Source organism: Trachurus japonicus, chromosome 21, assembly GCF_045865225.1.
Source record: "Trachurus japonicus isolate A0001 chromosome 21, Traja_1.0".
NCBI classification, from domain to species: Eukaryota; Metazoa; Chordata; class Actinopteri; order Carangiformes; family Carangidae; genus Trachurus; species Trachurus japonicus.
Genome location: NC_140927.1, coordinates 27,262,949 through 27,277,330, shown reverse-complemented (window position 1 = coordinate 27,277,330; position 14,382 = coordinate 27,262,949). Strand labels below are relative to the sequence as shown.

Here is a 14,382-nt window from a genome sequence, read left to right as displayed (position 1 = left end):
TGTCATGTATAAGCATGCAAATGACAATAAATTGAACCTTGAACCTCCAGTTTCAGAGTCACTGTCATCGCTCTGCTGCAGTCTGACTCAACACTCCTCAGTGTCACTGTCATAAAAGCATAAAAGCCTCAAAAACTTAAATTATAAATGTGTATTTGTGTGTGTGTGTGCGCAGGTCACCCAGGAGGCAGAAAAGTGGAGGTGCGGTTTGTCGACTTTGGCAACAAGACAATCTTGTCAGTCAGCGACTTGAAGAAGATCAAAGCTGAGTTCTTCGCTCTTCCTTCCATGGTGAGAAATCAACATTGATCAACTGATTATTTTTCCTAATATTTTTAGTAGGACTGTCAGCCAAAAATACGAATATCGTATTATATCGGGCTGCATTTAAAATCTCCGATATAAACACAAAAGCAGTCCATTATTCCCCCTCCAGCACTTCTGTCCTATATGAATAGGTGACTCTGGTTCACACTCGAACACAGTAGGTGGCGGTAATGCACCTTAATGTTGGTGCGTCGCCCGCCAAAGAAGATCGGACCGTATGAGTTTCAGCCAATAACGGAGAAGGAACGCTATGATCAATAAACAGAACGATATTGCGTTGGTCGAGCCGAAAAATCTATTTGTGGCGGACGTAATTTATTTGCAGCGGGCCGCCACGAATAAATTAACGTATGGGAAACACTGGAGTTTATTTTTCAGGGTCTCCTAATTCATTTTTTTATTCATTCTATTTGATTTGTTAATAATAAATGGGTAATTTTTTACTGACTATTGTTCTCTGTTTGAGTAATATCACTTGACAAAGCCTTTTCTAACATTCCACACTACAAAATAAGTAGTGAAAGTATATATGATTCGTGCTGATATCATATCGGATCGATATCGGTGTCGGCCGATATTCAAGGCTGCAATATCGGTATCGTATCGGAAGTGAAAAAGTGGTATTGGGACAGCCCTAATTTTTAGTGGCAGAGGCCTCGTGTGTCTCTGCTTCTATTTCTGTATGAACTGTATGTCAGTAAAAGCTTCAAAAACAGTGAAATTATTCTAAAAATTGTCTATATAATATAAACATTTATTTACTTTTTTGTGTGTGTGTGTGTGTCCAGGCGATCCACTGCTGTTTGTCCGATGTGATTCCTCTGGATGGAGAGACGTGGAGCGACGCCTGCACCAACAGATTCATCAGCGTGGCTCATCAAAAACTGGTCACTGTCAAAGCTACAGGTAGCTTTGACAGTTTTTGATGATTTCATTCTGCCTGTGTGTCACTTTACTCTGCTCGTGTTTTTTAAATGTGTGCATCAATCTCTGTGTTTTGTCACCAGTTGTATTTTCTTTTTCTGTGTTTAGAAAGAGTCCCCAAGACTCAGCCGCTGCCGGTCAAACTGTACGAGAGCAGCCTGAACGGGCCTCTGTCCAGCATCGCAGACCTGCTGGTCAAAGAGGAGCTGGCCCACTCCAGAGACAGGTCGGCTTCTTCTGAGCTGCTTTTACTACTTGTATTTCTAAGGGTGTTTTCTGACCTGTGGCTCGTTTGCTTCGTCCTGACTCAGCAGCTAAACCGAAGCAGTTGTTGCATTTTTCTTTTGGGTCGATTGTGTTCACACGGTAGCAAGTCCCAAGCGGTCCAAAGTTGTAAACGAAATTCCATGCATGAAGCAACTGTTCTGTCATTGGTCAGAAATCTTATCTAGAAGGAGAAGGAGGCTATCCTGGGAAAAAAACAAACACATGGAATAGAAGTCTGGATGGGCCTGAAAATTTAAATCTGTCCCGGTCTGAACTGTGGTTGAAGCCCAGACTCGAACCAAGTAATTTGTGTAGATTTTTAACATGGCAAAAAAAAAGGAAAGAAAGCCGACTCTAGTCATACTAGGTATATACCATAAAATTCGGAATATAAGTCGCAGTCTATTTTTGAGGGTCTCAAACTGGGAAAACAAGGTTTCCTATTCCTGTTTTTTAATAAAAAAAGTTATACAAGTCATTCCACAGGTCTCCAACGTGAAGTTTCTGTGCTGCATTGTAGCTCTTTCATGTTATTTTAAATTTTAAAAAAGAGATCGGAGTAATTTAAATACTGTACATTTAGAGCAATATAGCGTGTGTGTGTGTGGGAGAAAAGAAGTGCGACTTATACACCAAGTTTTACGGTATTTTTTTAGCCCAGACAAGCACGCCAGGTCGTTGAGACCCGTGGAACATCAGCAGGGCGTTGTGTGTTGTGTGTTGTGTTGGTTGCTGAGTCGATTACGTTCTCACTGCAAACAAACCGCTCCAGGACTCGAATTAAAGCGAGCCGAGATGAGACCACCTCTTCTAAACGATCTGGACCTGCTTGTTTTATCCCACATCCGAACACGATGTCTGTTTTCACATCTGAACACACCCTCAGATTTTATGAGAACAAAACCTCCAGAAATTATAAATAAAAATGTAAAAGATTCACATCTGTAGATGCTCAGTTTTGGGATATTACAGGTTATTTTTCACTTCTTATCTGCTCCACCTCATGCTGTCTCTCCATTTCACCTCCTTCTCCACCATTTCCACCTTCAGACTCGAGGCCACAGCGGAGTCGCCGTCTGTCGATGACTCTGCCGTGTGGGACCCTCCTCTTGACCTCGACCTATCCCACAACAGCGTCGATTCCCCGGATCAGAAAGCCCCCGAAGCGGAGGACGAGCAGCTGCTGGAGTGTCAGCCTCACCCGCGGCTCCCCGCTCAGCTCAAAGACCTGAAAGTCAGAGTCTGCCACGTCAACTCCCCGAGCAGCTTCTACGTGCAGCTCACACAGTACGACTCTCAGCTCAAAAGGTCAGCGGGTTAACCACGATTTGGAAATAGCAGAGGCCAGATTTATTTATTTATTGTTATTGTTCTTCACTGTTTACTTTACTTTTTACAGTCTTTCCTATCTGCTCTCAAGGAGGGGGGGGGTATTTTACTGTAGGTTCTCTCTGCTTGTCTGTTCCTCTGAGCTCCTATGCATGGATCTGTATGGGCTCCTACAGGCCGGTACCGAGAATTAACGCGCCGGGTCCGGGTGTCGGGCCGCATCTGTCAGGGTCCGCAGTCCCATGAAAACCAATAAACACCGGACATATTCATGATTTCATAAAAATAAAAAAAAAACGGACGCGTCGCGGACACGCCGGCCAGGACGTGAAAAGTGGACGTGTCCGGGCAAAAGAGGACGTTTGTCCACCTGCCTGATAACGTTGTTAAAGTTATAACGTCGGCTTTTAACCGCTAGCTGCGGCTAACGGCTAATAATAAGACAGTAGTGATGAGGGAGAGGGTGTGTAAGTTATACCCCTTTCCCACTGGCCAAAAAACCCGTTTAAACCCGCTAACAATCGGCTTTTGGTGGCAGTGGGAAAGGCGCACCGAGCGGGTCGACGCGGGTCAAACGACTCGGCAAGCGACGCGGGTTAAAATCGCCTTTAATCGGCTCGGCTCCGAACGGCTTGCAGTAGGAACGCCAGACCCGCGTCAACCCGCTAATTTACGTGATGACACTGAACGTTACGTGAGGCTACGTCATCGCGCCGGTCGCGTCTCATATCACCAAAACAAAGCTCTGCTCCGCTCTGCTCTCATCCGAGACTGGGATCAAAAGATCAGAGAACACTGACCAAAAACGATAGAAAAAAAGAAAAGAAAAGAAGCGACAGTCTGTTTAACTGACGTGTTGCCGCGGACGTCCGTCATCCGGCCGCAGCAGACTCCCTGTCCTCCGCGGTCCTGGTGCTCCAGGTCGGCCAGCCAGAGAGTCTGCCTCAGCGGACGGACACTCCGCGGCGGGCGGCTGTGGCATGACTCTGTGTTTCTTGCACCGCGGATGAGAGCGGGGCGACTGGTTTATGCTCTGTCTGATCCCTCAGCGGGGGTCAGACTCGGCTCATTTTGGTCAATGGGAAAGGGGCCAAATGCCGATTGTTAGCGGGTCCACCCGCGTTTAAAAAACCCGCGTCGACCCGCTAATTTTAGTGGGAAAACGGCTTTAGTGACCTGCCTGCTGCTGTGTGCGTGTGTGAAGGGAGGGAGAGAGAGAGTGGCGGCGGGGGGGAGAGGGGGGGTTAACAGGGCTTTCAGTTGTGCTGGGTCGTTTGCTGGCAGTTCAGAGCGATTGATATAACAGGGAGTGTCGCCACTCTGTTACTATATCAGTCGCTCTGCCCGGTTGCCCTCTTCATGTCTCCATTCCATGGATCCATTCGAAGGCAGTCGTGGACGCGCTGACGTCAGGTCCGCCGGCCAGCGCGCGAAATTCACCCCCTGAATTGCAGCGCATTTTGCAGCACAGACCCCGTTCAGAGCAATGGAGAGATACGCGGGTGGGCTCGTTCTTTTTGGTTTTGAACGCTTCCTCACCCATTATTATTTAAAAAACGTAAAACGCATGGGTATTTTCTCACGAATCCTGCCCTGTGATCCTTTAACTGTGTTCTGTCAGGATATGCACGCTGGTGAAGAAGGAGTGTGCGCCCACAGAGTGTGAGGACATGGTGTGGAAGGCCGACATGTACTGTGCTGCTCAGATCAACGGCGTGTGGGAGAGAGGACAGGTCCTGTCCGACGTCATGTCCAGCGGCATCGCAGAGGTATCAGAGCCGACACCTGTTATAAAACTTCTAACAAACCTTGTACTGCAGCGTTTTGAGTCGGAGGTTTGACACGTGTCTGTGTCTGTGTCTTTGTCTGGTCCTGAGGCCTGCAGCTGCTCTGAGTGAATAATCACGACTCTCTCTCCTCTAGGTGATTCGCTGTGATCACGGCAACAAGACAAAGCTCCACGTCAGCAACCTGCGGCCGCTGCCGACCTCTTTGATTGGCTCTCTGGCACTGGAGTGCACTCTGACTGACATAAGGTGACACACACATACACACAAACACACTGTATATAGTCTTGCACTAGGCCTGCACGATATCAGGAAGATGTGCGATCACGCTGTTTAATATCGTGATGACGATATGACTTGCGATAAATAAGCAAATATTCAGGTGTGCATACGGTGTCTTTCTGACGACTCACTACGCTGCTGTAGTACACACACAGAAGAAGAAGAAGAGTGGACAGCTGCTACTGTAAATGCAAACATTATTAAAGGGATAGTTCACCCTAGAATGATATTTCGCTCATTATCTACTCACCCTCATGTTGACTAAGGGCTGGAAGAATTTTCAGAGTCCTCCGTCCCTTCTCTGAGTTACAGGGGGTCTCGGCGTAGCAGTGCATTTCAGTGCAACGGTTGTAAAGGGACACCAGAGCTCTTCGTAAAAAAACACACACCAAAAAAACATCCAAATACCTCCATGCTGCTCGTATGTAATGTCCGTCTTGTGCTGAAGCCCCAAATTGCGTAATTGTCCCGAAAAAAAATTAAATAAGTCTATATTTTAAGCTTGTTTGTAGCGGAAGCTTCTCGAAGCTCCTCTTCCTGGTCCGTCCAAATCTCGCGTGATTCGCAGTAACCGCACTGACGCCGGCGCAAATCACGCGAGATTTGGACGGACCAGGAAGAGGAGCTTACATACGAGCATCATGGAGGTATTTGGATGTTTTTTTGTGTGTGTTTTTTTACGAAGAGCTCTGGTGTCCCTTTGCAACCGTTGCATTGAAATGCACTGCTACGCTAAGACCCCCTGTAACTCAGAGAAGGGACGGAGGACTCTGAAAATTCTTCCAGCCCTTAGTCAACATGAGGGTGAGTAGATAATGAGCGAAATATCATTCTAGGGTGAACTATCCCTTTAAGTCGACTGAACAGGAGAAGTTGTGCCAGAACAAACATGGCGATCGATCGATGCCGTGTGGACGCGTGGAGCTCATGTCATCAACTCATGGGGAGGGCGTGTCAGCACGTGCAGACTTGCACTCGCAGCAAAAAGTTACACAGGAGGACTCGCAGGCTATGTGCCAGTAATGCAGCGCAGTCCGCGTGAAGGAAGGTCATACGACAACGTACACAGCTGCGCTCTCCAGCCGACTTGAGTTTATCCTATTAAATAAAATTTCTGAATGAAAACTGACCGCCGTGTGTTTGTAATGAGTGTCCCTAAAACGTACTCATTGCCTCTCAGGCCACCTTATTGTGCACGTTGACATCGCGATGCAACAACAAATCATATTCTTATGATGTAAAGGGACACAAACACATTTTCAATTTCATATTTTTTAAAGCGAAAATGAGAAACAGCAATGACCTTTCACACTGAAATCATGATCACAATGTCTGCACATACATGATGTTTATTACACGTAGTGCCCCCCAATGTCACACTGAGATTCACCCAGTGTGTATCCGTCCATAAACACTCAGGTGGTCATTGTCTGCCGTAGATCACATGGTCTGATCTCTGTCCTCTTATTTTAAAAAGTTTAGTTTAATTTAGTTTAGTTTAGTTTATTTGTTTGCACCAAAAAAAGAAGCACATTAAAATACACTGGCAGAGAGACAGGAGGTACAAGCCGAGACAAGAGCCACAAAGGGCCTGTACGGGGCCTCAGCTCAGGAAATTCACAGTTAAACTTACATAACAATAGCCTAGAAATCTAGCTGCACCCTAGCGGCAGCAAATCTCTTTGCTCCGTAGGTGGGTCTAGAAACGAGCCATAGGAACTTTTTGAGTCTGGAACACCGATTGTGTTGACCAATCACAGCGCTCTATCTGTTTAGAGAGTCGTTGGGCGGCTTAACGCCATGACGACATACATTTTAATTGGCTTGTCATCCTGATTGGTCGTAGCGCTACCCTACTGGTGCAGAGGCAGTTTGAAAGACAGCCTTCATCCCGCCCCCTGGATTGAGCCGAGGTCTACCGGTCGTTGCCAGACTAGACATGTTAATGATGTAGTCTGGCTTGTCAGGCTAACATAACAATGAAAAACAACAACAACAAAAACATATACTAAATGATGACAGTACAAACAGATAAACATCTTTTTATCATTTTTTTTATTTTTGTGCATTTGTTGTTTAGTTTTAGTTGATGGTTCGTCTCTCTCTCTCTCTCTCTCTCAGACCAGCAGGAGGGCGATCTACGTGGACGGCCACGGCCTGCGACCTGTTCTCCCACTACCTGACGGGAGCCTCGGCTCTAATGACCATCAAGGTGTCATGGCCGTCGCTCCTCATGACCTCTGTTTCCTGTTGCACAGACAGAAGTTTTAAAAAGATGATTAACTTCCTCACATCGCTGCTGCTCAACCCGTTTTACTCTTTTTGCTCTCCCACATGCACCACCTCTCTCTCTTTCTCTCCTCGTCTACCAGGAGATGACAGATGAGCGTCCACTTCCTGTCACTCTGTTCTGCTCCAACAAGATGGGACAGTTCGTCAGCATCGCAGACTTTCTGGTCAGCGAGGGACTCGCGCTCAGAGAAAGAAAACCAAGGTGTGTACTTGCAGCAAACACATTAATTTTACTTAACTTTTACTAAAGTCTTTAACAACACAAGCAGCTTTCCTTCTCTCTCCTGCTCTGATCCTTTCAAAATAAAATGCACAGACACTCAGTTGGACGCAAGTGATCGAAGACTTGAGTCCATGTTGATTTCATAAGAACACTTTTACATGATAAAAATAATACATTTTATTTGTAAGCGCTTTTACAAATGCTCAAAGACACTTTACACTTTAAAAATCATAAAATAGAGCAAAGTCAGAATGAAATAAAATTAAAAGCAGCAATAAAACAAATAATGACAAATAAATCTTAAAATAAATCTCACACATGTGGTAGACAAACCGTTCTTGTGTTGGTTTGTGTTTGTGTTCCTGTGCAGAGCTCCTGTTGCTGAGAAACCTAAAGACGTTGACGCACAGTCTCCAGTGAGCGAGACACAAGCTCAGAGCGCAGGAGAAGAAAACACGTCTCCTCATCCAACGCCGCCCGTTCCTTTGCCCCCCCGCCCCTCCCCCTGCACCCCCAACACCCCCAACCCCCCAAGACCAGCTCCACGCACCATCATGTCAGCGGAGAAGGTGACCACACACACAATTACTGTGGGCAAGAAACCAGTTTTATTAACAATATACAGTATGAAGTTGATTTAATGTCCATTAAAGCAGAAGTAAGCTGAATGTTTGTGTTAATATAAGTCTTAAATAGTTGTATCTTCCGATGGCAATCACTTCTATAGAGTGTTTGGTCTGAAACACGGGTCAGTCAGTCACTCTGCTCTGCTCTGAGCCCAGGAGAAAACGTCTTGTATACTTACTTGTATCCTACAACCTTTATCCAATGAGGAGAGAGAACGGCATAAAGGGGCAGTCCTCTCTGTGTGTGCAGCCAAGGGATGCGCCTGAATGTGGTGACGTAGGGACGAGGACCAATAGATCCATGACGAGGGCGGGGGCTGCTAACTCCATCGGCTGACAAGAACGACCGGATCGCTGACTTCAGCTTTAAGCCTGTAACGATGCACCAAAGTCACGATCCGATTCGTATCTCGGTTTCAGACCCACGGGTTCATCACAGGACTTGTCTGTTCTGTCCTGAAATGTGTGTTTCTCTCCTATAAAACACATTCTACATCTCGGAGGCGCTACTTCTTAAAAAAATCCTACAGGAAACACTGTACAGGCATTTAAAAAATATCAAAATATTATCAATAAATATTCAAATTTATTCGAATATTAATATTAATAAACAAAGTTTGGATATGATTTTTATGCGATAGGCGAATATCGCTACATTTTAATTTTTTTAAGACGTTAGTTTAGGTGGCAGCTCTTTGTTGTTAAGGCGGCCGCGGGAAACCCTGTGGTGATGCAGGTTCGTGGGTTAGTTAAGAGTGTCACAATTTTGGTTTCAATACGGGTGTCGTTACAAGCTTAAAGCAGAAGTAAGTGGTCCGGTCGTTTTCACTAATGCTGCGTTCCAGGCAGGCTTTTGAAATCGTAAATTACAGCTTCAAGTCACAACTTAGGACTTTGTAGCGTTCCAGGCAACCCACTCGTGTTTCTCCGACCTGTTTTACCGGTGAAAGTCACTATAACGGCCACTCGTAACTTCCGACCCGTGAACTCGTACCAGATCGAACTGGTACGACTTCACAGTCGGAAAAACACGAGTTTCCTTGAACGCACCATAACAGTCCTCGTCCCTACGTCGCCACATTCACGGCGTCCCTTGGCTGCACACACAGCCCTGCATGCCGTTCTCTCTCCTCATTGGATAAAAACTGTAGGATACAAGGAAAGTTTTCTCCTGGGCTCAGAGCAGAGCAGAGGGACTGACAGACCCGTGTTTCAGTCCAAACACTCTATAGAAGTGATTGCTGTCGGAAGATATAACTATTTAAGACTTAGATTAACACAAATATATCACTTACTTCTGCTTTAATGTCCATTACCACACAAAGCGGTAAATCAACAGCACCATCAAAGTTTTCTAGATCAACAGAGAAAATTTCAAAACCCTGAGGAAGATCTTCTGACTGGAACTAGTAACACGTGTGTGATTGTGTAGTTGTCCAGTTTATTATTGTTGTGTAACAGCTCTGTGTGTGTGTGTGTGTGTGTGGAGCAGGTGAAGACTCAGCTGTATCAGCCCCCGGAGCTGCCGTGTCTCGGTCACATTCAGATCAGTGTCTCTGCGGTCGGAGAGGACGGTGTCATTTACACCAGGACGCAGTTCGCAGGTAAACACAGACGGGACGACGTCATCATCATCATCATCATCATCATCATCATGGGTTTACTCCTGCAGTGATGAACTTGTTTCTGCGCCTCAGCGTCATGTTTTCATGTTTACATCTAATAGTAGCGACACATTACGTAATAACACCACATTATTTAATAATCTGCTACATTTTGTAATAAAATTCTTGAACGCAATACGTAAAATAAACTTTGCAGCATTTTGTAATAAATTGTTACATATTGCATCAGTTATTACAAAAAGTGAGTATGGCACTTTTTTTTTAACGAAGAAAATGTAATAAATTGGTGCATTATGTAACAACTTAGTACAAATGCGGCAAAGTTTATTACAGATTGTGTTCAAGAATTTTATTGCAAAATTTAGCAGATTATTACATCATCATCATGAGGCGAAAAATTATTACATTATTACACAATGTGGCGTTATTTCATAATGTGGCACTACACCTCAAGGGGCTTTAGGGAAATTCGGCCCAAACAAGAACTGAGGGTCACTGGAGGAAAACAAATAGTGTAGTGAGGCGGTATTGCATCGAAACACAGATGCAGAAATACACATATACATATCTTTGGTTTTGTAAATTGCAAATGCAAATTAAAGGCATGTAGCAGTAGAATACTGTGGTGCTTTTAATGACTGTATTGATCAGTCTGACTGTTTGATAATGACATTTAACAGGAATAAAATAGATTTAAGTGACATGAACAGACCAGAGAGACTTTTAGATGAAGCAGAAGTTGATAGTTTTCACCTTTCAGGAAAAATGAAGCGGCTGTAAAAAGATAATAAATCACAATGTGTCATAAACAATACTGCAGTTCTGTAAAGGAGAGTAGAACATGGATTTAAAAAAAAGCTATAATATATCATAACTACTATTGTGTGTGTGTGTGTGTGTGTGTCAGAGTGCCAGTTGGAGCAGCTGAGGGAGCGGATCCAGCAGAATATGAAGACTCTTCCCAGACAGAAGCCGTACACCTGGAGGTCGGTCCACGGCTGCGCTGTGATTGGTCCAGACATGTTGTGGTACCGAGGACAGCTGCTGGAGGTGCTGGGAGGACACGTCAAGGTCTGGACACACACACACACACACACACACACACACACACACACACACACATACTGTATATATACATACAATAATAAAAACCCTTCAGCTGTGATCAACAACCACAACTGTAGTTGTTACGTCCCAGCCTAGGGGAACTGGATGCAACATGACCTGAGCCCCCTCGCTCCTCCCATCCCCCAAGAAAAATGGCCAAAAGCAGGGTTTTCACTCTATACAGTAGCCTTTATTTTGCTCGGACATGAGAAACGGCCCAAAACAACAAACAAAACTCAGTTCTCCCTAAACTGACCTACTCAAAACAAAGAAAACCAAAATACAGAGATCTAACCTAACTAAGGTGCAAAAACAGGAGAAAAAGGGGTTAAAGTAAAGGGCTTCTCATTCCTACGGGCTACTACTTTAATATAAGGGTTAACAAAAGGTTGCAGAGACACACACATCAGGCCTTGGCTGGGGATGAGGGAGGGAGAGAGAGCGAAGGCCGGAACCAGGCAGCATAAATAGTCCCCATCCACCAATCAGCAGCAATCCTCTTCGGCCATGTGGTCCTGCAGCACACACCTGCACACACACACACTGATTGCATAGAGGGAGACAGAGAGACACAGGCACCACACACAGCATAACACACACAGCCTACCACTAATAAACATAGGGCTATAACAAGTTCAGTAATGATGAAGCGTGTGTGTGTGTGTGTGTGTGTGCAGGTGCAGTATGTGGACTACGGCCTGGTGGAGAACATCCCTGTGGTCCATGTGCACCCCATGCTGCTGTGTGAGGACGTTCCTCAGCTCTGTATGCCCTGTCAGCTGCACGGCATCAACCCTGTAAGACCGTGTGTGTGTGTGTGTGTGTGTGTGTGTGTGTGTGTGTATTGGTGCATCCATTGCAATCAGTAGCTGCGTTTCCACTGCAGGAGTTCCTGGTAAAGAGAGAGGGGGTAGGAACTTTTACAAGAACCGTCCTCCTACTCGGCCGCCGTGTCTCCACTGCAGGGCAGGACCGTCTTTTTTTGTGAAGAACTTTTTTTTATTGAAGCACAGCGAATACAGCAAAATCCGTACTATTTTTTTTTTAACATAATACCCCCCACCCACCTCCCACCCCCTTGGCAGCATCCCTCCATCCTGCCCCTCCCAGGTCTCCCCTGGACCAGTCAAACATCATCAAGTGTCAACAGTACATTGTAGTGAGTGGTGTCCCTTTGGAAGTTTATCCTTTATCTGCACAGCTGCACCTGACCACGTCTCAAAAGTGGAGGCTTTAGCATTATTAATCCGTGCAGTAGACAACTCAAGTAACACTATATCGCGAAAATAAATCAACCATTTCCTAGTACTAAGATCAGGAGGTGGTAGCCATATTTGCACTAGAAGTTTTTTGGCAGCTGTGAGGCTGCTCAGCAATAGTTTGTGCTGTTTCTCACTTGTATGTATTCGAGAACCATCATTAAGGAGAAGTAAAATTGGATTTTACCTCGACAGGACCGTCAGATTCTTGAGGGGATTTGCAACAGTGTTGATCATCGTATGAACATTACAAGTGACCTCCTACTGCTCTGTCTCCGTCTCTGTCTCTGTCTCAGGTTGGAGGCCGGTGGCAGCGAGATGCTTTGGCTTTGCTCAGAGAGATGTTGCTGAATCAACATGTGGACATGCAAGTCCTGGTAACGTCTGATTTATTCCCTGAAACATTTATTTACCAGAGCTTTCCAACCCTCAGAGCACATTTTTATTTATTCATTTATTATCTTATAATCATTTTTAATCATGAGACATTCAGGGCTGAACTGGAAGCAGCTCAGTGTCCTGTCACATCTTTGTCTTTCCTCTCTTTTGATACTGACAATAACATTAAGTTCTGAATATCATTCAAAATTATTTTTAAAATGATTTCCTGTCTCACAGGTTGGAAGCCACTGTCTCACATAGGGCTGCAACTAACAATTACTTTCATTATCGATCAATCTGTCGATTATTTAAACTATTAATCTCAATAAAATGTAAAAAAAAATGTTGAAAATGTCAGTCAGTGTTTCTCAAACCACAAGATGACGTCCTCAATGTCTTGTTTGGTCCACAAACCAAAGAGATGCTCAGTTTATTGTCATAAAGGAACAAGGAAACCAGAAATATTCACATTTAAGAAGCTGAAATCAGAGAATTTGGACGTTTTTTCTTAAAAAAAACTACTCACGCCAATCAAAATAGTTGATGATCAACTTAATAATCAATTATTGTTTGATTAATCGATTAATTGTTGCAGCTTTAGTCTCACACAATACCTACAGTAAATCTGGATGTGGGCTCGAATCATATTGTCCGTGGTCGACAGCACTGAGAAACGTTTTTAGATCTGCAGTGAAAGAAAATTAATCAGTGTCTGTGTTGATGAGTGATTTAGTCGTTTTGCAACACTTGCAAAAAATGCAATTAACTTGCATTTTTCTGCTTTTTACTTTTACAATGTCTGATATAATATAAAATCATTGAAAATAATGTAGATTAATGATAATGGTGTGTGTGCGTGTGTGCGTGTGTGCGTGCGTGCGTGCGTGCGTGCGTGCGTGCGTGCGTGCGTGTGTGTGCAGGAGCTGCCGACCGACCCCAGAGAGCCGCTCACCGTGGAGCTGTTTCTGGACGGGCTGAACCTCAATAGGATTTTGTGTCAGCTTCAACACGCCTCCATGGACCGGAGCATCTCAGCTCAGAAGGTTTGTGTGTGTGTGTCTGTGTGTGTGTGTGTCTGTGTGTGTGTGTTGTGTTGTTCTGCCATAGTTACCACAGTAACACATCTTTGTCCCCTTGCAGGAAGACAGTGTGACGTCTCCTGCCTCCTTCCTGGACGACTGGGACATCAGCACGGAGGTGAAAGATCTAATCTAAGTCGTGACTCAGACCGCCACATGTCGTTGTGTCCAGGTGAATGAAGTTCATTCCTCACGCTGTGTCTTCCAGGGTCTCAGTGACCTGGAGGAGCCGGTGTTGGGGCCTTATATTTACCCAGACCTTCCTCAGGAGGGAGAGCAGTTTGAGGTCCGAGTCAAACACCTGTGGACGCCCAACGAGGTAAAAGACTCAACACAGACGGAGCTGCGTTTAAAATACTGTAAAGTAAATATGTTAAGGTGACTGTGGAGTTATTCAGTGGACTGCTCGACCCAGGAGAATGAAAAAATTCGCAAAACATAAAGACAGGGTTCGTACGGTCATGAAAAACCTGGAAAAGTTATGGAAATTGAAAATGCAGTTTCTAGGTCCTTGAAAAGCTACGCTACGGAGGCTCATGGGATTTCTTGGTTTCCCTCATCAAACTCATTAAATACACAATCCAACAACTCCACAACGCTCTGGTGGACAAGTTGTGAGCTGCACATTCACCACGCTATGAGATAATAACACAACGTTACCAGACAGAGTTGTTTTAGAGGGAAATACAGAGACTGTTGATGAATAACTGCCCCTTACGGGAACGCGCATCAGCGGCTTTACATGAATTTACCTCTAAAACAACTCTGTCTCTGTCACATTCACAAGGACTCGAGGATGAACTGATTATATTTTAAATTAGGCTAAAGGTCTGAGGTTAAGGTGTCAGTAGTTGCGTTTCCATCCACCTTTTTT

At 44.8% G+C, this 14,382-nt stretch overlaps 1 protein-coding gene across 1 annotated transcript in view; it reads left to right on the top strand.

The window, feature by feature from the left end:
• rnf17 (ring finger protein 17) overlaps positions 1-14,382 on the top strand; it is a 33,554-nt gene that overhangs the window by 12,951 nt on the left and 6,221 nt on the right. The window contains exons 18-33 of the mRNA XM_085765252.1: positions 176-291; positions 1,116-1,233; positions 1,360-1,477; positions 2,569-2,826; positions 4,469-4,616; positions 4,771-4,883; positions 7,038-7,128; positions 7,289-7,410; positions 7,802-8,000; positions 9,550-9,661; positions 10,590-10,753; positions 11,467-11,586; positions 12,345-12,425; positions 13,350-13,472; positions 13,570-13,626; positions 13,717-13,827. Coding sequence (XP_085621378.1) covers positions 176-291; positions 1,116-1,233; positions 1,360-1,477; positions 2,569-2,826; positions 4,469-4,616; positions 4,771-4,883; positions 7,038-7,128; positions 7,289-7,410; positions 7,802-8,000; positions 9,550-9,661; positions 10,590-10,753; positions 11,467-11,586; positions 12,345-12,425; positions 13,350-13,472; positions 13,570-13,626; positions 13,717-13,827 — 2,051 coding nt within the window. The remainder of the gene's footprint in view (positions 1-175; positions 292-1,115; positions 1,234-1,359; positions 1,478-2,568; positions 2,827-4,468; positions 4,617-4,770; positions 4,884-7,037; positions 7,129-7,288; positions 7,411-7,801; positions 8,001-9,549; positions 9,662-10,589; positions 10,754-11,466; positions 11,587-12,344; positions 12,426-13,349; positions 13,473-13,569; positions 13,627-13,716; positions 13,828-14,382) is intronic.